Here is a 26,786-nt window from a genome sequence, read left to right as displayed (position 1 = left end):
TTCCTGCTGCTTCCCTGAACCCACTTGAGGAGAACAGGCAGTCAACTGAAGTAGTAGGAGCCAGTTAGGCCCTTAAGATGCTGATATCTTCCCTCACTCAGGCCCTGCTACCAGCCTGCTTATTTGTCCCCTTCCATTGAGTGTTGAGAGCCACTCTAGCTGGCACAGGACAGCAGTCATGAGTGAAAGAAGAAAACGCCCCTCTGGGGCAGCATTCAGAAAAAGAAAGAAAGCAAAGGAAGCTTTTCTAGCTAAGCAGGAAGGAGCTCTCCTGAGATATATAGACTTCCAGCCCCAGTGAGTATGTGAGTGGTGAGGAGATGCCTGATCTTCCAGTTAGTCAGAGTGCAGGTGACCTGGCAGCTACTACAGCATCCATATCTCCATCTCAAATGGATGTAATCATGCACATTCCTAAAGAAAAGTGTAGATCAGAGAAGAGTGTGGTGGAGGTGCTAGAAACAGCTGCTGCTGAGTTTAGTTCCTTAAGTCTAGATGATCCAGGACTATGGACCGACTTGAGCAGTTGTCTGAGGGACTTCCTTGTACTGCATGGGCCACAGCAAGTGAAAAACTTCATGTTCCCCAAAGACAATGAAAATAGAAGTTTCCATCTAACACATTACTGGTGTGAAATCCCCAATGGTGACAAAGTGGAGAGGCCATGGCTTATGTACTCAAAAACCCAGAATGCTGCATACTTTTTTGTTGCAGACTCTTCCAGTCTAATGTTCCAGACACATTGGGTTCTACAGGAACAAAGAACTGGAAAAATCTGACTAGAAATGGGGCATGCCGTGGGAAGGCAGCAAATCACCAGAGAGCATTCCATAGCTGGAAAGAGCTTGAGATGAGACTAAGGTTAAAGGCCACCATAGATGATCAGCATCAAGACAAGATTGCAGCAGAGTCTCTTTACTGGCAAAAGGTTCCTAAAAGGCTCATTGCCATTGTGAGAATTCTTGCTACCCAAAACCTAGCACTGTGTGGCACTTCAGATCAGTTGTATGTGCCAAACAATGGAAACGTCCTTAAAATTGTGGAGTTGATGGCTGAGTTTGATGCTGTACACCAGGAGCATCTAAGAAGAGTCACCACCCAAGAAATGTACACACACCACTACCTTGGAAAAACAATTCAAAATGAGATCATACAGTTACTGGCAACAAAAGTCAAACATAAGATTGTGGCACATCTGAAGTCACCAAGATATTACTATGACAAAGTGGGTATTCGCCCACGAAAACTTATGCTCCAATACTTCTGTTAGTCTATAAGGTGCCACAGGAGTCTTTGTCGCTTTTTAAAGATATTACTCTGTTATTCTGGACTGCACACCTGACATCAGCCATACTGAACAAATGACTTTAATGGTGTTTTTTGTAACAACAGAACCTAGTGAAAATGTCCCTGCAATGGTGACTGTCAGAGAACATTTTCTAGAATTTATTAAAAGCAGCAAAGAATCCTGAGGCACCTTATAGACTAACAGACGTTTTGCAGCATGAGCTTTCGTGGGTGAATACCCACTTCATCGGATGCAACCTAAAATTTATTGACATTGATGATACTACAGGAGCTAGTATAACAAATGTGCTTAAAAAGCTGGAAGATACAGGAATTGCGATAACTGACATGAGAGGTCAGGTCTACGATAATGGTGCCACATGAGAGGAAAGAATAGAGGAGTGCAGACACAGATCCGAGAGTTAAACCATTGAGCTCTTTTTGTCCCATACAGTTCAATGTCCCATACATTGAACTTGGTGATCAGTGATGCAGCATCAGCTTCTAGTGAGGCTGCTGAATTTTTAATGTAATTCAAAGCATCTATGTATTTTTCTCTGCATCAACACATCGATTGCAAATTTTGAGGCAACATCTGGGAACATTCTCTCTGACACTGAAACCACTGAGTACCACAAGATGGGAAAGGCGACTGGAGGCATTAAACCCTATCAAACACCAAATTGGGAAGATAGATGATGCCATAGTTGCCATTATGGAGGATAATGCTATGACAGGAATCTGGGAGAACAGTGGCAGAGGGAAATGGAATCCCCAGAAACATATATAACTTCAAATTTCTGTGTGGCTTTGTGTTGTGGCAGGACATACTGTTTGAAATAAATGTTGTAAACAAGAGACTCCAAGGTGTTGACCTTGATATATCTGGAGCAATGGAACAACTGGACAAAGCAAAGTCATACCTACAGTCTTACCGGACAGATGAGGGATTTCAAAATGTTCTGAAGAGTGCACAGAAGTTGGCAGAGGAACTTCACGCTGAAGCTATTTTCTCATCCATTCAAGAATACAAGAATCACTGAAGAAGAAGATATTTTGATTACGAGGCATGGGATAATCCCATAAGAGAACAATTCAAAGTTGAATTTTTTAACCAGGTGCTAGATTGTGCAATACAGTCAGTTGAAGAACGTTTCATGCAGCTCAAGGAACACAGCAGTATATTCGGGATGTTGTATGATATTCCAAAACGCCTCACTATGCCTGAAGAAGACCTACACCAGTAATGCAGAGCACCAGAGACAGTGTTGACACATGACGGCATGCGCAATATTGATGCGAGTTATTTAGGTGACAAACTGAAAGCCCTTTCAAGATACATTTCAGCAGGATCAACTCCAAAGGCTGTTCTGGAATATATGTGCACAAATAAGATGGCCACACTCTTTCCAAATACTTTTGTTGCTCTGCGCATACTTCTAACACTTCCTGTAACAGTTGCCAGTGGAGAACGCAACTTCTCCAAGCTGAAGTTAATTAAAAAACACCTATGCTCCACAATGACACAGGAGAGGCTGGTCAGCCTTGCCACCATCTCAATAGAGCATGAGCTGGCCAAGACTGTGGACCTTCAGCAGGAAGCAGTTCAAATCTTTGCAACAAAGAAGGCACAGAAAGCACCACTTTGATTATTCAAACAGATAAAAATGCCAGTGTTTACTATGCAGACAAGAAAAGTTACATTTGCTGTTTAGGCGTTTGAAAGTCAAGTGTTATTTAAAATTTTTGAACAAGGCATTTTAAGTTGTTAGTTCTTCTTTATTGGGGTAGGTAGCAGAGCAGTACCATGAGAGGAGTAGAACAGGAAGAAGGAAGAATTGAGACCTTTCAAAGTTTTGGCCCAAGCGAGGGGGTATGGGGGCATCATTTGAGCTCCCTGCCTCAGGTGCCAAAATGTTGTGGGCTAGTCCTGCGGAGCAGAGAGATCAGCGCAGGAGAGCCTCATGACTTTGAGTCACAGCCCTGTTATCCTTTGTGCCATTTTGTCTCAATGTCTGATGGGAACATCCTGCCCAAGGGCTGTGCTGTGGTGGGGCTCAGGGAACATGCTCAGGGCATCTCCCAGCACCACTGCTAAAATGGTTACAGGGAATCACAGATTCTGCTCTGGGCCTGTCTTTGGCTAATCTGGAAACACCTCAGAGAGCTGATCGACTGATTCATGGGGGAGGTGGGTATTTACCCTTAAGAAGGAGGAGTCCCCTCTGTGGCTGAGGAGGCCAGGACCATTGTGGAACTTCCCTGGACCAGCAGCCAAAGATGTGCCCTTCACTCACCCCAGTATATTTCAGGTCAGATTGTAGCATCCCCTCAGTCACATTTACCACAATAACATGGAGATTTCTCTTGGAGAGTCTGTATCAGCCTCTGACCACTCAGAGTCGATGTGAGTCACCATCTCCTATAAAAGAAGGAATAGACTGAAACTGGAAATCCTGCTCCTGGCCCCGGGTGTGTTCCCAGTCCCACAGTTTTGCTGTTCTCACTGTGATGAATTTCTGGTTCTCGTCTCTCCAGTCTCCTATTCAGATGACTCAGTGATGAAGCTGCAGTATTACACCGGGGACAGTGAGGGGGAAAATGATCCTGGATCAGAACAAGGTAATGCAGGAGGGGTAGACTCAGGCCGAGAGACCCAAATCTAGGCAGAGAACAGAATTTCTATGACACTTCTGCAATTGCAGCCATTTCCCCTCACACGGGTCCCATTTTACACTGTTGGGTCTAATCCCATTGAACAGGATTTCTGCCAGAATCTCAGGATGGGAACATGTGACCATCTCCTGAGCACACACCCCTGGGAGTGATTTGCAGTGACCTTCCCAGGTGAGGAGCTGGAGGAGACGGGTCAGTCTCTTTGGGTGGAAGGCGTCAGTGCCCAGCAGGGCTCGTCTCTCACTCCTGAGAAGAGGAATATTGGCCTATGTTAGAGAGAGAGATGATTGTCTTGTGTTATAATTACAGATGGGCTCAGCCCAACTCACTGATCCGAACCCACCAGAACTTTGGGGGACGGGGGATTTGCAGATTCTGGCCCCAGCTCCAGATGTCAGTTTTGCAGCTGACAGCTGTTGCTATAACAAGCTGAAGCAAAACCCTGGATCTGAACTTTCTGGCCTGGGCCCATCTCTAAGTATAAACAGGGTGTCATTTCTATCCCAGCTGCTCTCAAGGGAGTCCATGAATTTGGGCCCTTTGGGAGTTTAGCCTGTGGCTGGGGGAGGAGACACTGAGCAGATGAGCCAGTTCTGCTGAGAAGCTGGAGCGCTGCCAAGCTGAGCCCCGGGCTGCCTGAGAGGCTAGTGGAGAGCAGGAGCTCACAAAAGATCAGAACAGCAACCTCCCAGTGGGAGCTTTAAATCGTGCAGAGGGGAGGTTCCCCCTCCCCAGGGAAACAAGAAAATTCAAACCTGCAGAAATCAGCTGGATTCACATAGGCCGGCTCTGGCCTGGCAGCGCCCATGTCCCAACCTGTTATCTCAGCACAAGCCCAGATCCTGCTCCCACTGAAACACATACAAGAGCTGCTGTTGGATTCTGCAGGGACAGGACTGGCCCCTAATTATTTCTGGGACTCCTGTTTTACTGTCGTTCTCTGACTTGTGCCCTCTCACCATGGGCCCCTGTTACTTCCTCTGACGTGCCATGATAATCAGCTCTTGTTATAAGGGCCACCTTTGGTGACGAGATGCTGCTGGTGCCAGGTGCTGACTGTGGCATTTGCTGTTTCAGAGGGAGCTTCCCCAGGGGGGTCTCAGTTGGATTATGATAATGTGGAGGAGCCTGCCCTGAACGACGTCTCCCAGACTCCAGATGGCCAAGGTGAGAAGTGAATCCGCCTCCTGGAAGCAACATCACCTTGACAAAAAACTAACTGTATTTCCCAGTAGGAACAATAGTGGTTTGTTAAGAAAACCACAAAGTTCACCCACCAGTATTGTCTATTGGCGTAACACTGGGGGCGCTGACCAGGTGCATTACAAGAGCTGTGTGGAGTTCCAGGGGTAGGAAAGCGTGTGATGTCCTAGGTCATGACAGAGGCCCATTGCAGGGATTGAAGGAGCAGTTTGCTCATGAGCTGCCCACGCGGTACTTGGCTCAGATCACTGACCTTTGACCCACACTGCCATGAGCACTAGGGTTACTCACTAGTTGTAAAGAGGTAATATCAAAGGAGAGACCTTCACATAGGAGCAATGTTCCCTGCCAGCCTTTCCTGACATGCAGCTATGGCAGCTTATATACATCTGTGTCAGACATGCTTTGACAGGGGGAAGAGAGGGGGACATAGAGATTTTACACCCAAAGTCCCATTTCTGACCCTTATTAGCTGGCTCAGCTCCCAGTGGTTTCAGTGCATTGGAGACTGATGGCAGTTTATGGGGTAAACCTTATCAGGAGAACGCATTGAAAAGACATTTTAAAATATTATCAAATTTAGGAAGCCAGGAACAAACTCTGAAGAATTCCAAGTCATTTACATTTGTAATTATTGTAACCAAATGCCTTGTGGAGCGATCCTCTGTACTAGATCCCAGTCACATCTTTCTACAACTCCCCATCCCCCTTGTCATCTGGGAGCTCTAGGATCCTCTCAACCAACTATTGAAATGTATCAAATCAATGTGATCTGTAAATCCCTTCAATCTGAGGGTTCCAGAGAGGGCTTACCACCCTGAGGGTGGAAGTGCTGAGAGATCCCCAGGGACCAGTAAGGCTGGTGCATCTGCAGCTTGTAGTTTAATTCTGTCTTCACTGTGAATATTCTCTTAATTACTTCACATCTTCATGTCAGATGCCCCTGCCCTGCCTGGAGATGTCCCAGAGGATGGTTATGATGATGCCAGAGAAGTGTCTGAGCCTGAAGATGACCCTGGTTTGGGGCAGAATGATGAGAAAGGCACTGGTGCGAGTGACAGGAACAGGGATTCACAGACAGGTGAGTTTGCACTTCACAGTGTCTCTACAGAATGGGATGGGTGTAAATGTGCATTACACCACAAAGGAACAAACCTGGCCAACCCAACGCCTGTGGGAAAAAAACACCTCTCTTTCTCTCTTCTCTTCTTTCCCTCAAAGCAGAGGCTTCAGTGCTTGCAGTGGGGATGGGAAAAGCAGCAAAATCCCTCAATCTCTAGGTTCAAATCCTTGTGTGGCTGCCACACCCTGGATTACTGGATTCCGACCAGTTTATTGTGTGTGTATCTTTTGGACAGAATCTTATAAACCAAAGTCCTGTTACTGATGTGCATTGTTAGAGCCCATGACACTTCCTGTAAAAGTCAGGCTTTGCCCATTATCCTTGGCCATCATCTCCTCCCCTCCCCTCCCTTCCCATTGTGTCATGAGCAGAGACACCACCACCCCCCTCAGAGGAATTGGAGTGGCAATCAAATGTGCATTACTTAGTACTTGATAAGAATAACATGCTTATGTGTTAGCGCAGAGTGAATTATACAATGCCTTTAAGTAAGAGCTACTTCCTGAAAGTGATTGGGTTTTGTACATGCAGTGACAGGTGATTACAGTTCTCACTTGGCAACTGCAAATGGTCTGGAAACCAAGGATTTTACTTCCAGAATATGTACAGAGATGATGGATTAAAATTTGTCATGGACCCAATGAGAAGAACGAAGAGGGAACATTTTCTAACCCATACCAGAGAGTGCCCTCCACCATTGCTATGTAGCCATAAAATGTATCCACTGACTGTATGTGTCTCTCTTTGTATTTTAGGCTGGAGTCTGCACTCTCTAAGGAATGAAGGTGTCTCTGCAACAGAGAAAGAAACCCTGTTCCTGCCTCCTGGAGACACAAGTTATGATGATGTGGGACATGGTGACTCTGGGGGATCAGTATCAGAGAAATGCGATTGGACCAAATAACCTTGGGATAATGTAAAAGCTTTCCCTCTTTCTCTCAGAAATGCTCCCTCTGGCATGATTCCCAGAGACACTCCCTGCCTGGTAGATAGACAAAGCAGATGTTTCTTTAGGGTTTGTGTGAAGTTGCAGGAAATACAAGTGTGATTGGGAAAAAGTTCAGAGATTTCCTCTGTGTAACTTCCATTGATTGACCAGGATGGAAGTTTCCTGCTTTTTTATCCCTGTAATTTCTTCAGGTTCAATTTGTGCCTTTTTCTTATTAAATCCTTTCTGAAAGTCTTCCCCATAGTGAAAGTTTTTCTTGCCAGATGAATTGTGCAGTTTCCACGGGGAGAGGCTGAGACTGAACAAACCAAGAGACAAGGGTGGACCACCTCTGGGTATGGCAAGCTATTTGAAGCGGGTGGGGTGGTTTACACTGGCATGTGGTAAAAGTGAGACACCAGCAAGAGAACATTCTGCAGTGAGCAACATGGTTGTTCCTAAAGCAAATTCAGATTTGAAACATTCATTGAATCCAAGGAGATAAATGGGAAATTCCCCCTGGGTAATTCACACCTAAAATTAAACAAATGGAGAAAAGAATTCCCCATTAGCGATAAATACAAAGGAAGAATATTTCTGCTAGGATAATAAATACTTTATAGACAATAGTGACAAGGGGAAGGTTAATCAGAGTCTGGATTTCCACTGAACCAATAAAGCTACAACAAGTAACAAATCACTGAGTTGTTACTAGAAACCCCAGTAAAACTGATCATGTTCACACAGTGGAATATTTATTTCCAATGCCATCTACAAATATAGTTTAATATCAACGCTGAGCTGAGTACTGACCAGTGGAGAAGCCAGAAGTGTTCTCTGGATGAACCCTCAGTGAAATCAGTACCAGAACGCATGCAGAGTACATTGCTATTTCACAGAAATGTCTTTCTTTCCTTTACCACAAATCCTGCATTCAGTTTGGTCACTTCATCTGTACACAGATACAATGGAGATAGAAAAGGCTGACAGAAGGTGAAAGCAGATGATTGGAAGCAGGAAGTTTGGGGGTGGGAGAGTCTTATGAAGAGACTAGGAATAAAACAATTTACTTTTGAAAGGGAAAAACAGAAGACAACATTATTGAGACATGTAATAGAGTGTAGTGATCCTTGGAGACTGAGAAGGGAAATCTCAGGGGCTGTGCTAATCCATTCCAGGGGTTGTGTCTTCAAGACAGATGTGCGGGACAAAGGAAATGACCAGAGAGAGGAGGTGGCCCCAGGGTTGATGTTTGTGCTTTAGCAGGGAACCCAGGCTTCTGACTCTGCCTAGGGCCTGGGTTTGGTCAGTCCGTCCAGGGGGGTCACATTGCTCACAGGCAAAGAGGAGGAGAACTCCCCCAAAAATGGTACATGCAGATCCTGGAGAAAAGGAAAGAGAAAAGGGACAGCAGTAGGTGAAGGTGACTGAGTATGGAATTCCCTTGTATAAGTGAGTTTTGATAAAATGCAAGGTCATACATATGTGACTCTGAGAAGGATTTATGTGTCATAATGGACAAACAACTCAGCATGAAATCCCAGGGTGATGCTGTGGCCAAAATGGCCAACACAATTCTTGGAAGTATATATAAGAGAATAATGACTAGAAATAGGGTGCTGATTTTCTCTCTCTATTCAACATTGGTAAGACCAATACCAAAACCTTGCATCCAGTTGTGTTGTTCACATTTTAAGTGGAACAGTGAAAAATTGGACAAGGGACAGTGAAGAGCTATTTTTAAAAGAGCTGAAAAGATGCTTTACAGTGAGAGACAAGAGCTCAATCTGTTCAATTTATCAAAAGAAGATCAAGAGGTGACTTGATTACAGTGCATAAATACACTCACAAAGAGAAAATACTGGGTATGAAAGGGCTCTTTCGTCTAGCAGACAAAGGCATAATAAAGAAGTTAATGCCAGAGAAATTAAAATTAGAAATAAGGGACAAATTTGAAATAGGTGATTAAACATTGGAACAAAGTACCAAGGGAAATGATGGATTCTCCACCTCACATGGAGTTGGCAGGAGGGAGCAGGAGCTACTTAAGCAAGTGCTCTCAGGTGATATAGAAAACTATTTCTCTCAGGTGCTTGGCTGGTGGGCCTTCCTCACATGCTCAGGGTCTAGCTGATCTCCATTTTGGGGTTCAGAAAGGAAATTTTCCACAGGTCAGATTGGCAGGGACACTTGGAGTTATTTTCCATCCTCTGCAACATGGGGCATAAGTCACTTGCTAGGATCATTTGGGTACATCTCACCAATCAACTCCCTGCCATTAAAGGGTCCTCATGTGTGGGCGCCCCTCAGTCCCTCCTAGTCTCTGTCTGTGGCACTCAATAGTTTAGTCTCCTGAGGGCTGTAACAGTTTGGTCTAATCCAGGCTGTTGGGCTCAATGCAGGGGTGACTTTGATGGTCTGTCATGTGTATTGGGGTTAGACTGGATTATTTAATTGTCCCTACAGGGCTTAAAATCTACACATCTATGTTATGGCTACAATGTTGCTGTGTCTGACCTCTGGCCACTTCAACTCACAGGTGCCCCCTCTTTCCAACCCAGTCACCTCCTAGCACTCAGGGAATGGCAGCAGCAACAAACGGCAATAGGGCGCTGGTAGGAGTAACTTTAGGGACAGTCACTAGCCACAGAAAACAAAACCTCTCCCAGCAACCCTGACTGCTGCACATCAGGTCTCTGGCCGTACAGAAGATGGTCCAGCACTCACAGTGGAAAGGAATGAGAGAGGGACAGAAACACCCAGAAGGGGGAGTTACATGTTTCAGCCATGTTGGTATGTGGGTACCAGCTCAAACGCATGCATTGTACCCACAAGCAGAGCAAGTTCACACTATAAAAACACCAAACCCAAGAGGGACATGTTAGTCTCAGCACAAGTTCTGCTTTAATCCATTAGAAACAATCTGTAATTATTGGGGCAGTTCGGTGCTGGAGTACACCAAACCCCTGAAGTGCCAGTAGTGTGCCCGGTACACCGTCACTGGGAGGCAAGCACTGTAGGTGCTTCGGCAACAAGGTCTGATTGGTTCCACTAACTGCTCAGACACGTGGCTAAGTGAACGGGAAACGTTATACATACACTAGGTCCAGAGGCTTAAACAGTTACAGTTCATAGGGGAAAATACTGGTAAATGTTTGGGTCTCTGGGGCTGTCCAGTTGAGAGTCAGGGTTCTTCAGGTCGAGTGCCTGGAGTGCCCTCTCCAGTCCAATCTCTATTCAAGCAAATGTGACCTTGCAGGTTTCTAGGTCATGTTGACTTAGTGTCTCTCTTTGGGGCTGCTCTCCATTGGCTTCCTGCTCAGCCGCTGCTGTTCCTCCATAAACCTCTCACAGACCTACAGCCAGCAGTTAGCTCTGGCAGTCACAGCCTGTTCCATGTGCAGCTCTGCATGTGGTTCCTGGGGATTGCCCTCTGCATCCAGCTCTCTGCAGCTCCTCACTTGCCATGAGACCACCACTCCCCACAATAGCCCGGCCCTTTCCTGGTTCAGGGCCATTCCCCTTACCTGTTCAGAGGAAAGGGAAGTGCTGTGGGGAAGGGTCTGATGGGGGTTGTAGTCCCATTCTTAGCAGATCCATCACAGTCTCAAACATAAGATGAAAGATTCTGCAAACAAAGAAGGTTCCTCTCTGCCATATCATTCCCAAAGAGTTTTGAGGTCACATTGATTGCCTCTTTTGTTTAACGAAATAGTCTTAAAGTCTGCATCCATCTTTTCAGCTCCTTTCTGTACCTTTAACTGCCAACTTTAAATAATACAGTTTGGGAACATACTGATTTCCTATATTCTTTTACCCATAAAAGATCCATGACATTTTATCAAATAACAGAAACTTGAGAAATTCAAAGTGTTTGTGAAAAAAAATACATTTTTTAAAGATATCTCTGGGGTCAGTGGATCCTGATCTACAAATGTTCAGGCCAGACTGAAGACTGAGTAACTGAAGGGAACATTCATCTGATAGACAAAGTTCCCCTCTGACTCCCAGCAGAAGGGTCAGCAAAGCCAGCGTCACAGAAGCTGGCAGGAACCACAGCCAAGACAGGCAGGGTACATCTCCAAAACCTTGGAGACAGCATGGCCTGAGGTTCTGTAGGACTGACACTCTGTAGACCTGAGTCAAAGAAAAAGGCTAGACACTGACAACAAAGTCAGCACAACCCATTTCTTTTCACTGCATATGAGCCATCAGAAATCTGAGTTCTCTGTCTCCATGGAGGAACCAAGATTCTAGATTAGGCTAGAAAATCAAAGAGAGAATATGTATATTGACAACTTTCAATGTTTCGGAGGCTTTTGTTTCAATCAGGGACTGCTTGGCAAGCTGTCTGCCCCTGAACACTTCAAAGGGAAAATGTCACTACTCTCAGAAGGATAGAAGAGATCCTCTACCAAATGAATGATATTCCCATACATGGGTCAGTGCAGACTCAATCTCTCTTTGCAGTCCTAAAGGGCCTGGAGAAGTTAGGCCTAAAATTAAACAATAAGAGTGAGGTAACAGAACTGAGTCAAGTTTCTGTGTCAAATCATTAGTGAGACAGGGATCAGAGCAGACCCAGAAAATGTTCAAGCCATAACCCAGAAGAGTGAAGCTCAGAATATCAGTGTGTGGGCATATGAGCCTCCTGGGAAAATTTCTGGAGGAGAAGTCAAAACCCTCAAGATACCTGCACAAGGACAAAATTTCATGGCACTGAGGCCAACACAGAGTCCAGAATTCAGGGAGATTGTACATAGCCTGAGCATCCTACTGAGTTTAGCCTTATATAGTCTGAATAAAGATACTGCGGTTTAAGCCATTTCAGCTTTCTATGGACCTAGCACAGTCCTCTTTCAAACACAGTCACCTACAATGTGGCACCCATCACACATGCCTCTCCAGCTCTCACCAACATAGCAGTGCTGTGCAGATTTACAAAACAAGGTATTATCCCCTGTGTGGCATGTAAATGCTTCAGAGACTTCCTTGTAGGCCTAAAGTTCCATTTAGACACCAACCACAAGCTGCTAGCTACTCTGCTAGGAATAAATCCCCCAGATGAATTACCCCTAAAATACAACATCTGAATGATGCTCATGTGGTTCCAGTTTTCAGTTCCTTCTGTAACTGGAACAAAATCTCATGGCAGCAACCCACTTTCCAGAGCTGTCACTCCAGACAGTCCTCAGCCAGAGTTCAAGCTGGAGAACCCCCGGACCAAGTGCTCCCTCCCTGGCCAATCAGTGTAAAGCACCTCTAAAGACATCAGCACTGCAAACATGCGGTGTGACATACCTGAGCTAGCTTTAGTCCAGTGTTTCCCAAACGGTGCATCCCGAACCATCAGCGGATCATGGGATGGTTCTAGATGGGTCATCAAGTCCAGGCCTGGATTAACCTGTCACAAGACCCTGATGTAGGCAAACATACAGTTCTCCTGGCCAAGTGAAGAAGGGAGGCCTCCAAGCCCTCCAAACATCTCCCTGCAGTGTCCAGCCCCTGGACCCTGGACACTCTCACTATTCACAAGAAGCAACGCAACTCAGATTAGCAGTTAGACCTCAGATCACCTCTCCACTTATCTCACAGAATTTATATATGTTCATAGTGAAGTCAAGTATAAGTTTATTTAACAAAGATAGACATTCAAACATTAGCAATAGAAGTATTGGAAACTAATGGTTACATATACAACAAAATTGCAACATGCATTCTGGAGCCCAGGCTTAATTAACAAGACACTCTCATGTCTTGTAGAGTAAACCCTTGCAACATTTTACAGCCAATCTAGCTTTGAGCCTCCTTTCATGAGTCAAATACGCTGTCAGCTTGACTCCCACATGAAGGCTCCAGCGTGTTCTTTTGCCACTGCCCTCCCACAAAATATACCAGTCCCATCCTTTGTCTTTATTCATAAACAGGACACTCCCCTGCTGTTTTGTGTCATCTGTCAATTTTCTCTCTTGCAGATTTTGCAGACTTTCAACTGACTTTGGCTCAGTTTGCAAATAGGCTTCCACTGTGAGGCATGCAATACACCATATAGATGACCAGAAAGGGAAACAGGTGTCTATTACTTAGTGCCTGAGAGGAACATTTCGGAGGTATGTCACCTCTTGGTGATCTGCCTTAGCTCCAGGACCTTAAGAACATATTTTTACTATAGATCCATAACTCCTTAAATATCATCTGTGCATACATTCCACAATGATTATGATTACCAGTGGTCTACTGGCTATTGGTAGAGACCTTACATGGCACCCTTCAGAGAACTATGATTAAGGCTACGTTTTAGAGGTGTTATACAGGCGACGTTGTGGGACCTGAAGAAACAAACATTCCATTGATGCAAGTAGTGTTTGAAATGGGTCATAGGGGCAGGGAAATGGGTGTAGCTGATGATGACTGGGACCATAAAAATGATGGGGAGGAGAAACACAAGACCAGAGCTCTGAGCCAAGATTTGTTTGCAACTCTGGACCCCAGCCAGGAGAACACAAATGATTTAAACAAAGGGAGGTATGGAGATGAGGCACAGGTACGTTGCATGTAAGAATGTTCAAGGGGTTTGCCAGGGACCTGGTCACTGATGCTTGTTTGGCTAGAGCCTTTTGGATCAAGACAGCACAGAGACATATTGCTTTTGTTGTTGTTGTCTTTTAAGCTGCATGCTGAAGGGGGTCTCTTGACACACAGTGTAAAAGGTTTTAAAATCACATTCTGAAAAAATACAGAGATGCCTTACACGTATTTCTTACTGTAAATTTTTCAGCAGCTGAGAGATGGTTCTTCAGACGACTTGGAGATTCTGGTTACTGACAGCTCTGAAGGGTCAGATGGGTTGGGCCTGATCTGTTTTGCCCAAACCAGATGTGAAATAGGATGCCGAAAAAGTGAGGGATGCTTATTCTATAGGCCTGTACTAACTAAAGTTGAGGGAGAAATTTGGTATTGAGCCTGTGCGAGTTCATAACCGTAAAACCGTTGTGTGCAATTGTATGAGTTGTTGTGCATGGAATCATCAAGCACTGCCTGAGAGAGAAATAAATTGAGGATTGCCCTGGGTGCATCATGCATGCCCCCAGTCAGAGGCGTCACAACTGCGTGAACTGGTCTGTAGATTATGTGAACTGTAAAATTAAAGAAATTAGTCATAGCTTGTGTATGGAGAGTGTGTTAAATATCATCATCAAAATGGGGTACATGCTGCAGTTCCTCTGTTTAACCCAGGAACATTTAGCTCTAGGGGCAGAGCTGGTGGAGAAAGTGACAGAGGCAGAGGACCCAAATAGAGATTAGATGAAATCATCAAACCGACAGATAAATGTTTTATGCGGAATGTTGAACATCTTGTTCATTCAACCAATTACAAAATCCTGCTGAGAAAAAAACACTAAAAGTTAGAGCATGGTTTGGGTACAAACCAGGGCGTGTTGTAAAAATAAAATAAAGATGCGTGTTTTAAATAATATGTCAGTTGAAAATGACAGTGTGAAGCGTGTTTTTTATGGAGCTCATGGTGAGGGGTTGTTAAAAGGGATGCAGGTTGCCCCTGTAGTATACTTGTAGTTAGGTTACAGTTTGTCAACAATGATAAGAGGTATATGGATGGCCTGTTCCTCTAACCAGGGGTGTCAGGTGCTTGTGCATGAGGTTTAAAGGCTGTTGGGGCATTACAAGTGAGATTAATGCCTGCAGCAGCTAACAACCATTTCATAGAGTCTAAACTCTAAATACATTCTTGCAAGACTAATACCTGTTTTGAGCAAAACTAACACACAGGTGACCTGGCCTGATCTCCAGCTATGAGATTGTCAGTTCTCAGCTAATGCCAATGTCACAATCCTCTCTGGCCTTAATCTATTACAAATCTGTATGTAGCTGCTGGTAAATGGTGGCCTTCCAGAGATGCCCACTGTATTTCTAGGAGGCCTGTGACGTGTAAAAGAGTCTCTCATTCTTGGAGTGGTTCTCTAGCAGCTGATCCTGCAGAATGATGCACAGGATTGTTTGCAATCGCTGGGATTTCACTCTTCACACTCCAGTTCTTTCAGAATCAGACGATTTAAATTCCCTTTTCATGCATTTCCTTCTAGAATTCACAGATCTGAGGCTGGTGAGCGACAGTGACTGTGCTGGGCGGCTGGAGGTTTTCTACAATGGGACGTGGGGCAGTGTTTGCTCCAATCAGATGTCTGGAGACACCCCAAAAATTGTCTGCAAACAGCTGAACTGTGGGGATGGAGGACAGATTGAAAGAGACTTTGAATATGGAGAAGGTTCTGGTCCCACATGGCTGGACCATGTTGCATGCAGTGATCAGCACAGCTCCTCTGGCAGTGCCCGTCAGAGCCCTGGAATCCAAAGTCATGTGATAACCGAGCAGAAGAGACCCATATTTCTTGCGCTGATAATTCTGAAACTACCTGCATGTGCTCGTGAAAACACACTTATACGCGATGTGTTCAATTAATTGAAGGGTTAGGATACAATTTGTTGTTGTTCACATCTCAGTGTAGGCCGATGTAAATTCTCAACACAAGATACAAACATATTTTCATGATGTTTTCTAAGTATAAACATTTGTCTGATTTACAACAAACATGGAAGTTAATCAATTAATTATAAAATGTGCTATAGTAGCGTGAGAGCGAAGAAAAGCCTCTCCCTAGAGCCCATCTTTAGGCAGCTCTGTGGTTATTAATCCTTTTGGGATGAACAGAGATGGGCCCAGGCTGTGCAATTTGGGTCGAGACTGGAATCCCCCACAAGTCTGGGTGCATGTTGGCCTGGAGCAAATTAGTTAGGTATTAAATGACCGAGAGTTCACATTTCTGTTCATACAGTGCTGAAATTATGGGTTTAAAATACAGATAAATTCTACTCCCACGTCACACACACAGCCCAGTGCATTCACCTCGGCTTTTTCTCTCCATAGAAAAAAAAGCAAATTCAACTCAGACCCCTTTTACCGAGTGCCCGAACTCTCCAAGCTGCACAGGTATCTCTGCTTCTCTGTGTCTCATCCTTAGTCCCTAAGGACTTTCCCAGCTGTCCCAATAACATGTGAGGTTTCTGCATTTCCAGACCAGGAGAAGTTACGTGTCGTGGGAGGAGAGGACGGATGCTCGGGGAGAGTGGAGGTTTGGTACCGTGGCTCCTGGGGAACAGTTTGTGATGACTCCTGGGACATGGCGGATGCTAACGTTGTGTGTAAACTACTGGGCTGTGGATCTGCTGTATCTGCCCCGGACAAGGCTGCATTCGGCGAGGGGACTGGTCCCATCTGGGTGGAGAAATTGAATTGCCGAGGGACAGAGTCATCTCTCTGGGACTGTCCTGCCAAGCCCTGGGGTGAGAGCAACTGTGGTCATAAGGAAGATGCTGCTGTGAATTGCTCAGGTGAGTGACAGGAGATGTTTCTGCTACATGCTGTAATTTTCAGGGAGGAGGATGGATCAGCCCCCCCCCCCCTCCCTCCGCCTCCCTTTGGTCCCAGACCAGGCCCTCCCATCTCCTGTGTTCAGGAGCATCATGGATGCTGTGAGGTGGGACCTTTGTGGGGTCAGATTGGCTCAGGCATCAGCCCACATAGCCCCTGCATCCCTGTGCTGCTCTGATGGAGCTTGTGGAGGTGACAGCTGGAGACAACCAGGGACTCTCAGTGGTGAGGTTCCCCCCGGGAACAAACATGTCACCTCCCCCTCACTCCAGGCTCTAACTCTCCTCCCTTTCCCTTTGCAGGTCTGACAGAGAGGACAGATTCTCCAAATACCCCACTTAAAGCATCCCCCTCTTCCCATCAAGTGTTAAATTTCCCTGGTGCTGGGTGACAGTGGATGAGCTGCAAGCTGCAGCCTGAGGGAAGGAGCTCCTTTCCATGGCCTGTGAAATCCAAGGGCAAATGACACCTGGGTGGGAGCTGCAGGTGCTGCTGATCCAGAGGATGCCTCTCTGCTGGCTCCAGCTGACAGAGCAGGGGCCCATGATTTAAACAGCAGCCTGTGAGCTGCCCCCATGGCACATAGATTGTCCCAGTCCATTACCCTGCTGTCCTGGGCCGTGCAATGAGTGACTGGGGAGCTCCCTGTCCCTCCCTGCCCCCCAACTCTCACAGGATAATCTCTCCCTTGTGCATGTTCATTTCCATACAGCTCCCCAGCGCCGCCCTCAGACTGACAGTGGGAGAGTCACGGTGCTCATGGTCATCTGCATTATCCTGGGGGCCCTGCTCTGCCTGGTCTTAATCATCCTGGGGGCGCAGGTGCGAAGTGCCAGGGCACAGCGCAGAGGTGGGTCCTGTTTGGTGTCACTGTGTGAAATGCCTCTGCAATAGCAGGGGGGCTGCAGGGTGTCAGGGGAAGGGGCGATACTGGGCTGGGTGGGGTGGCCGAGGGTGCCTAACTCCTCTCTCATTTAATATTTTGTTAGTGGAACAGCCCAGCCATGAAATCTGGAGATGATATTAGCTAGGGACCTTTACAGTTTCAGAAAAGCTACATCTGTATCCCCCCACCCTCCCGTGATCAACTCCAGAAGTGCCTTCTCAGGCTTCCAGCCATCACCTGTCTCTGAGTGGGAACCTCCTGTCCCACCTCTTTGTGGCCTGGGGTTTTTAATGCTGCACAGCCCCCTGCCTTCCACTGTGATACCCCCAACAAACCAGTCTGCCCACAGGCCAGCCCCAATGCTGTGCGTTCTCCCCAAGGGCTATGAGCAGTGTATTGCCAGCAGTTACAAGTCACCACACAGCTCTCTCTCACCAGACTGCACCTTGTTAGTAGGATGAAAGTATCACAAGGAACACTTTAAAAACAATAAAAATTCCTCCACACTTGCTGAACACACTAGAATTCACCCGTCTTCCTCATGGACAGCCTGGTAGACCAACGTCCCTCCAACTATTCAGTGTTGGGATCCCCGTGGACAGAAGGCCCTGCCCATTTGCTGAATCAAAATGAAGGCCCTGAGTCTGTTTAAACTCAGCCTTTCATATCAGAAATATTTCTTTGTCTCATGGTCTCTGGTAACCCAGTTTGAACCACTCTGTGTAAACCACCCTAAAGGCTGTTACCTTTCTGGAGTTGTTACAATCTCATTGGTTCACCTTAATCAACCCTCCCCCCACCCCTGCCATTCTCACACACACAGTTTTTTCTTCCTGGAGGAGCTGTGGTAACCCTCCCACATGCAGTAGAACATAAACCATTCAGAGATTTAATACAGTGATTCCCAAAGATACTGCCTGGGGTCAGGGCCGGCTCTAGGTTTTTTGCCTCCTCAAGCAAAAAAAAAATTGGCTGCCCCCCACCCCAGACCTGGGATCCCCGCCAGCCCCTGCTGCCCGAGCCCTGGGCCTCCCTAACCAGCACCACCCTGTTATCCCAGCCCTGGTTTCTCCCCCGAACCACACCCCCTGCCAACCCAGACCTGGGCTCTCCCCCCCGACCCACATCCCCCCTTCAGCCCCAGCCCTGGGCTCTCCCCCCCGACCCAAATCCCCCCTGCCATCCCAGCCCTGGGCTCTCCACCACACACCCCGTGCTGCCCCAGCTCTGGGATCCCCTGCCACCCCAGCAGTGCCCCCAACCTACACACCCCTGCTGCCCCAGCCCCTCCACCTGCACCCCTGCCACCCCTGCCGTGGGCTTTCCACCCCCCCACCCCACCAGCACCCACCATACCCCCCACCCCAGGGTCACGGGGAACATGGTCCCAGGGCAGGTAATTGAGCCCGAAATTTATATGTGCACAGAACACAGACAGAATTGGTTCCCATATGGTTACAGAAGTGTAATAAAGTGGATCAATTTTCAGCTTGTGATTGGACGATATCTGGATGCATATTATAAGACTGTCCTCCATAAATGAGGAAAAGTCAAGGTGCCTTTATTATTCTTTTGTTCCACTCTTTGTTTATATGGGAATTTTCCAATACAATATCCCTGTCTTCCTTTAAACAAATAAAACTTAAAAAAAAAAAGGCTGTTGAAAATAGGCTTCTATCTCCCGTGCTAGGCTTGCTATAGACCACCAGACCAAGGGGATGAGGTGGACAAGGTTTTATTCTGGCAACTAGCAGAAGTTACTAGATCGTAGGCCCTGGTTCTCATGGGAGATTTTAATCACCCTGATATCTGCTGGGAGAGCAATCCAGCAGTGCACAGACAATCCAGGAAGTTTTAGGAAAGTGTAGGGGATAATTTCCTGGTCCAAGTGCTGGAGGCAGGGCCGGCTCCAGGCACCAGCTTATCAAGCAGGTGCTTGGGGCGGCAACTCGGGAGTGGGGTGGCACATTCAGGGATTCGGCGGAGGGTCCCTCACTCCCGCTCGGAGCAAAGGACCTCCCGATTGTGATCGCGGCTTTTTTTGGCTGCTTGGGGCGGCCAAACCCCTGGAGCCGGCCCTGACTGGAGGAACCAACCAGGGGCAGAGCTCTTCATGACCTGCTGCTCACAAACAGAGAAGAGTTAGTAGGGGATGGTGGAGTTCAGGATCCTGACACAAGGAAGAAAGGAGAGCAGCAGAATACAGACCCTGGACTTCAGAAAAGCAGACTTTGACTCCCTCAGGGAATTGATGGGCAGGATCCCCTGGGAGAAATAACATGAGGGGGAAAGGAGTCCAGGAGAGCTGGATGTATTTTAAAGACTCCGTATTGAGGTTGCAGGAAAAACATCCTGATGTGTAGAAAGAATAGTGAATGTGGCAGGCTACCAGCTTGGCTTAACAGTGAAATCCTTGCTAATCTTAAACGCAAAAAAGAAGCTTACAAGAAGTTGAAGATTGGACAAATGACCAGGGAGGAGTATAAAAATATTGCTCGGGCATGCAGGAGTGAAATCAGGAAGGCCAAATCACACCTGGAGTTGCAGCTAGCAAGAGATGTTAAGAGTAACAAGAAGGGTTTCTTCAGGCATGTTAGCAACAAGAAGAAAGTCATGGAAAGTGTGGGCTCCTTACCGAATGAGGGAGGCAACCTAGTGACAGGGGATGTGGAAAAAGCTAATGTACTCAATGTTTTTGCCTCTGTCTTCACAAACAAAATCCGCTTCCATACTGCTGCACTGGGCAGCACAGTATGGGGAGGAGGTGACCAGCCCTCGGTGGAGAAAGAAGTGTTTCGGGGCTATTTAGGAAAACTGGACGAGCCCAAGTCCATGGGGAGGGATGCGCCGCATCCAAGGGTGCTAAAAGATTTGGCGGATGTGACTGCAGAGCCATTGACCATTATCTTTGAAAACTCATGGTGAACGGGGGAGGTCCTGGATGACTGGAAAAAAGCTACTGTTGTGCCCATCTTTAAAAAAGGGAAGAAGGAGGATCCGGGGAACTACAGGCCAGTCAGTCTCACCTCAGTCCCTGGAAAAGTCCTCAGGGAATCAATTCTGAAGCACTTAGAGGAGAGGAAAGTGATCAGGAACAGTCAGCATGGATTCAGCAAGGGCAAGTCATGCCTGACTAACCTAATTGGCTTCCATGAGGAGATAACTGGGTCTGTGGATGAGGGGAAAGCAGTGGATGTGCTATTCCTTGACTTTAGCAAAGCTTTTGATACTGTCTCCCACAGTGTTCTTGCCAGCAAGAAATATGGGCTGGATGAATGGACTATAAAGTGGATAGAAAGCTGGCTAGATCATCAGTCTCAACGGGTAGTTATCAATGGCTCCTTCAAGCAGAGTGCCCCAAGGATTGGTCCTGGGGCGAGTTTTATTCAATATCTTCATTAATGATGTGGAGGATGGTGTGGACTGCACTCTCAGCAAGTTTTTAGGTGACATTAAACTGGGAGGAGTGGTAGATACGCTGGAGGGTAGGGATAGGACACAGAGGGACGTAGACAAATTAGAGGACTGGGCCAAAAACCTGATGAGGTTAAAGAAGGACAAGTGCAGAGTCCTGCACTTAGGACAGAAGAATCCCATTCACTGTTACAGACTAGGGACCGAATGGCTAGGAAGCAGTTCTGCAGAAAAGGACCTAGGAGTTACAATGGACGAGAAGCTGGATATGAGTCAACAGTGTGCCCTTGTTGCCAAGAAGGTTAATGGCATTTGGGCTGTATAAGTAGGGGCATTGCCAGCAGATCGAGGACGTGATCATTCCCCTCTATTCGACATTGGTGAGGCCTCATCTGGAGTACTGTGTCCAGTTTTGGGCCCCACAGTACAAGAAGGATGTGTAAAATTGGAAAGAGTCCAGTGCGGGGCAACAAAAATTATTAGGGGGCTGGAGCACATGACTTATGAGTAGAGGTTGAGGGAACTGGGATTGTTTAGTCTGCAGAAGAGAAGAATGAGGGGGGATTTGATAGCTGCTTTCAACTACCTGAAAGGGGGTTCCAAAGAGGATGGATCTAGACTGTTCTCAGTGGTAACAGATGACAGAAGAAGAGTAATGGTCTCAAGTTGCAGTGTGGGAGGTTTAGGTTGGATATCAGGAAAAACTTTTTCACTAGGAGGGTGGTGAAGCACTGGAATGGGTTACCTAGGGAGGTGGTGGAATCTCCTTCCTTAGAGGTTTTTAAGGTCAGGCTTGACAAAGCCCTGGCTGGGATGATTTAGTTAGGTTTGGTCCTGCTTTGAGCAGGGGGTTGGACTAGATGACCTCCTGAGGTCCCTTCCAACCCTGATATTCTATGATTCTATGATTCAGATAGAGAGGTGCACTGTCCATTTAGTCCACCAAATTCATTCTTTGGGGGCTGCAAGATGAGGTCACACCAGAATCCCTAATCCACTCTGGCGATGTCTTCTGAAGGGGAGATCTGGGCCAAAGCCTTCTACTCCTTGGGCACACTTGTTCCCCCATTCACAGGGCCACCCGCTCTAGCAGTGAGCTCTCCATTCACAGCAAGCTGCAGCATGAAGTTTTAGCTACCACTCCCTCCCCTCCCTTCCTGTTGATAGTGGCCAAGGGAATGCTGGGAAATGTAGTTCTTTCCCTGCTCCAGAGCTAGCTTTATAGGCAGGAGCTAACCAGGAACTACACATCCCAGGGCCCCCTTTTGTTTCTCATCTCCCAGGCTGGATCCCTGCCAGCTGCCGCCCCTGCAAATGGGCTGCCCCAAGCAGCTGCTTGCTTCGCTGGTGCCTAGAGTCACCCCTGCCTGGGGTTGCACAATCCCCAGGGTTTTGCTGTCTAGGGTGACCAGACAGCAAATGTGAAAAATCGGGATGGGGTGGGGGTAATAGGAGCCTATATAAGAAAAGACCCCAAAATCAGGACTGTCCTATAAAATCAGGACATCTGGTCACCTAAATCTATCCCAGGGAGGGTTCTGAATATCACAAGGAGAGACATCATGGAAAAGGCACCTAGAGAAATTGGAAATATTGTCAGGAAAAAAGTATATAAAAATCGAGCTCTGGTAAATAGTTTTGAAGAGAGTGATCCAGTAGAAAAGATGATCTTAGGTGGGAGAAATGCAGGAAAGGAGCATTATACTGTAGTATACTCAAACCTAGCACATGTAGGGGATTTTACATTTATAGCACACGATACAAACATTAGCTACCAGCTCCTTGGCAAGAAGATGGAGAATGGGATTGCCATCAACATATATGTAACATTCACAACTTTCCAGTAAGACAATGCCCATAGTCGGATCTCATGCTTCAGGGCTTCAGCCGGTCACCCACTGGGGTCAGGAAGGAATTCTGGGAAGTCCCCATATTTGTGTTTTGTTTCTTGCCCTCCTCTGAAGCATCAGGCATTAACTACAGATGGAGCTGTGACGCTGGATGGGCTGGACCAGTCCTCTGAGGTGTTATAGAGAAACCTGTTTCTAAGATATCTGGCTGGTTTGTCTTTTCCACATGCTCAGGGTCACACCAATTGTCAGATTTGGGGTCAGGAAGGAATTTTCCCCAGGTCAGACTGGCAAAGGGACCTTGGGGATTTTCATTTTCCTCTGAACCATGGACCATGAATCACCTGCTAGCATTATCTAGGCATCTCTCATCTAATCAGTTCCTGCCATTGCTGGGGCCTGGGACATTGGTGGTACCTTAATCACTCCTGTTTTCTGCCTGTGGCACACAAGAGCTTATTCTTCTGAGGACTGAAATGCTTTAGTCTAAGTGCATCTTTGGGCTCAAACCTAGGGGTGTCTGGGTGAAATGCAGTGGCCCGTGTTACACAGGAGATCAGACTAGATGTTCTAATGGTCCCGTCTGGCCTTAAACTCGATGGGAAAAAGTGTTATCATCATTTTGCAGATAAACACCAGCGTGGGGAGAATTATTTAAGCTGCTCCAAAGGGAATAGCCTGGAATAATGGGATGAGATTAAAAGGAACATTTAAGATGAATGTGAGGAAGCTTCCTGACAGCGAACTAGCCCTGGGAACCATCATCAAAGGGCTGCTGTGCAAAGAAACCCTGTCCCCTGGCTCATTTCAATTCCAGCAGTGGGAATGTGCTGTACCTTCAGGCTCACACTGGGCCCAGGGGACGGGGCTGGATGATCCCATAGTGTTTCCCATCTCGGGTTTCAAGGACCCTGTGCAGACCCTGCCCTTTGTTTTCAGGCTCCAGAAGACCCTTGGATCCCTTCTCTGAGGCCGTGTACGAGGAGATTGATTATAACCTGATGAGAGAGAAGCAGGAGATGTTCAGTCGCTCAGGTCTGTGTGTCTCACTCTTAACAAAAAGAACGAGGAGTACTTGTAGCTCCTTAGAGACTAACAAATTTATTTGGGCATAAGCTTTTGTGGGCTAAAACCCACTTCATCAGATGCCCAAATAAATTTGTTACTCTCAGATGCCACAAGTACTCCTGTTCTTTTTGCTGATACAGACTAACATCGCTACCACTCTGAAACCTGTCACTCTTAACAGGGAACAGCTATCTAATGCCCTTTCCCTCTGAGGCCCTGGCCCAGAGTGAAATCACTGCATCTTTAGCCCTGTGAGCTTCTCATTGGCGCCGGGCAAAAGTCTTCATTATGAAATGTTTGATGCAAAATGCGGGCTCAGACACACCAACACATTTCACAAATTCCTGTCAATTTCACCCAATTGTTCCAAATACACATAGAACAATTCATTTCATTTCAACACTTTCTAAAGAAAACATTTTGTTTTTTCTATTCGATAGTATTTTTCCATTAGAAATTTCCTTTAATTTTATCTATAAAAACAAACAAACAAAAATTGACTAATGTCCAAAAAAACACCAAATGGTTTCATTGAACATTGTACTTTTCAATTTGCCAAAAAAAGAAAAAAGTCATTTTGGCTCAACTCAAAACAATGTTGTTGGGTTTTGCTGTTGATTTTTTGCTTTACCCCTCCCCAATAGCCGAGAATCAAACCATCTGTTTTTTGTTTGTTTGTTTGTTTTTGGGTTTGGTGTTTGTTATTTTTGCCAAGCTCTAGCTGTGGGAGCTGGGTCTGTGGTGAGACAGCAGTTACTCATGTAGACTGAGGGAGATGGGCTTCCTTCCCACCATACACTGAGTGTCCCTGTTCTAGGGACAGTTAATGTCACTCTGCCCATCCTGCAGCCTTGGAGTGTAACCAGTGAGGGGTCAGGAAAGTGACTGTCTGGGGCCAGGCTAAACTATTATTTGAAAATTCTCTGGAGCATTGGAGCAGGGGATGTTCTGTGCCCTCCTCCCACCACAGCCACTGGTCTGCTGGGTCGGTTCCTTCCTGCCCCAGAGCAGAGAGATCAGCGCAGGAGAGCCTCATGAGTTTGAGTCATGGCCCTGTTATCCTTGTGCTATTTTGTCTCAATGTCTGATGGGAACATCCTGCCCAAGGGCTGTGCTGTGGTGGGGCTCTGGGAACATGCTCAGGGCATCCCCCAGCAGCACTGCCAAGATGGTTACAGTGAATCACAGACTCTGCTCTGGGCCTTTCTTGGCCTAATCTGGAAACACCACAGAGAGCTGATCGACTGATTCATGGGGGAGGTGGGTATTTCCCTGAAGAAGGAGGAGTCCCCTCTGTGGCTGAGAAGGCCAGGACCATTGTTGAACTTCCCTGGACCAGCAGCCAGAGACATGCCCTTCACTCACCCCAGTATATTTCAGGTCAGATTGTAGCATCCCCTCAGTCACATTTACCAGAGTGACATGGAGATTTCCCTTGGGGAGTCTGTCAGCCTCTCACTGCTCAGAGTTGCTGTGAGTCACCATCTTCTGCAGAAGAAGGAATAGACTGAGACCAGAAATCCCACTCCAGGCCCCAAATGTGTTCCCAGTCCCACAGTTCTGCTGTTCTCACTGATGAATTTCTGGTTCTCGTCTCTCCAGTCTCCTATTCAGATGACTCAGTGGCAAAGCTGCAGTATTACACCGGGGACAGCGAGGGGGAAAATGATCCTGGATCAGAACAAGGTAATGGGGGAGGGGCAGACTCAGGCCGAGAGACCCAAATCTGGGCAGAGAACAGAATTTCTATGACACTTTCTGCAATCGCAGCCATTTCCCCTCACATGGTTCCCATCTTACACAGTCAGGTCTAATCCCATTGAACAGGATTTCTGCCAGAATCTCAGGATGGGAACATGTGCCCATCTCCTGAGCACACACCCCTGGGAGTGGCTCCCAGTGACCTCCCCAGGTGAAGAGCTGGCGGAGATGGGTCAGTGTCTTTGGGTGGAAGGCGTCAGTGCCCAGCAGGGCTCCTCTCTCATCTCTGAGAGGGGAGAATATTGTCCTATGTTATAATTACAGTTTGGGCCGGCTCTAGGTTTTCTGCCGCCCCAAGCAAAAAAATGTTTGGCTGCCCTCCGGCCCAGCCCTGGGCTCCACCAGTAATCCCCTGGTGCCCGTGGCCTGGGCTCTCCCCACATCCCTGCTGCCCCAACCCTGGGCTCCCTGCTCCCCTCCACCAATGCCCTCCCACACCTCCTGCCACCCCAGCCGTGGGCTCTTCTCCCTACCCCCACCTGCACCTCCTTCTGCCACAGCCCTGGGTCACTGGTAACTCGCTCCCAGGGTGGGTCATTTAGCAGAAATTTTGGATGTGCACAAAACACAGACAGGATTGGTTCCCATATGGTTACAGAGCTGCAGTAAAGTGGAACAATTTTCAGCTTGTGTGATCGGAGGATATCTGGATGCATAATATAAGATTGTCCGACATATATGAAGAAAAGATGAGGTGCCTTTATTATTCTTTTGTTCCACTCTTTCTATGGTGAATTTGCGAATGCACTATCACTGTCTTCCGTTTAAACAAACAAACATACAAACAAACAAAAGGCAATGTCTGTTGAAAATAGCAATTCCAGTCCTAATCACCACTGGGAAGCATTTCTTGCTCAATTTTATCCTAGTTTTTATACAGCAAGTTACAGTGTATCAGTATATTTGATTTGGGAGAAATGAAGTAACAGTCGCCCAAATTGAGATTGAGCACTCCTTAATTTTGAGGAGTTCAAATCTGGAAGGCAGGTGCTGGGTGTGTGGGGGTGGGGCTGTGGGCTCCTTGGGGAGCACGGCAGCATGTATTCAGCAGCATGTCTGAGCTGCGTGGAGCCAGACACGCTGGTCTGAGTAGCACAGTAAGGGGGCTGGGGGATTGGAGAAGGTAGGAGGTTCCGGGGTGG

The 26,786-nt window shown here is 46.9% G+C and overlaps 1 protein-coding gene and 2 long non-coding RNA genes across 3 annotated transcripts in view; all 3 read left to right on the top strand.

Moving 5' to 3' along the window:
- The window catches only part of LOC120392547 (antigen WC1.1-like), a 63,108-nt gene extending 55,646 nt beyond the window's left edge, over positions 1 to 7,462 (top strand). The window contains exons 13-16 of the mRNA XM_039517366.1: positions 3,826 to 3,909; positions 5,041 to 5,130; positions 6,104 to 6,247; positions 7,045 to 7,462. Coding sequence (XP_039373300.1) covers positions 3,826 to 3,909; positions 5,041 to 5,130; positions 6,104 to 6,247; positions 7,045 to 7,193 — 467 coding nt within the window. The 3' untranslated portion in view covers positions 7,194 to 7,462. The remainder of the gene's footprint in view (positions 1 to 3,825; positions 3,910 to 5,040; positions 5,131 to 6,103; positions 6,248 to 7,044) is intronic.
- Positions 7,463 to 16,181: 8,719 nt separating this feature from the next.
- Positions 16,182 to 17,411, top strand: LOC120392560. Its single transcript, XR_005591718.1, has 3 exons — positions 16,182 to 16,224; positions 16,311 to 16,625; positions 17,378 to 17,411. It is a non-coding gene; the product is annotated as an uncharacterized LOC120392560 (long non-coding RNA).
- A 14-nt stretch (positions 17,412 to 17,425) lies between these two features.
- On the top strand, positions 17,426 to 25,525 carry LOC120392559. Its single transcript, XR_005591717.1, has 3 exons — positions 17,426 to 17,515; positions 23,755 to 23,850; positions 25,486 to 25,525. It is a non-coding gene; the product is annotated as an uncharacterized LOC120392559 (long non-coding RNA).
- The last annotated feature ends 1,261 nt before the right edge of the window (positions 25,526 to 26,786 follow it).

This window comes from Mauremys reevesii, unplaced genomic scaffold (assembly GCF_016161935.1).
Source record: "Mauremys reevesii isolate NIE-2019 unplaced genomic scaffold, ASM1616193v1 Contig10, whole genome shotgun sequence".
In the NCBI taxonomy this organism is placed as follows: domain Eukaryota; kingdom Metazoa; phylum Chordata; order Testudines; family Geoemydidae; genus Mauremys; species Mauremys reevesii.
Note: the sequence above shows the minus strand (reverse complement) of the source record. Positions and strands in the feature narration are given on the sequence as shown.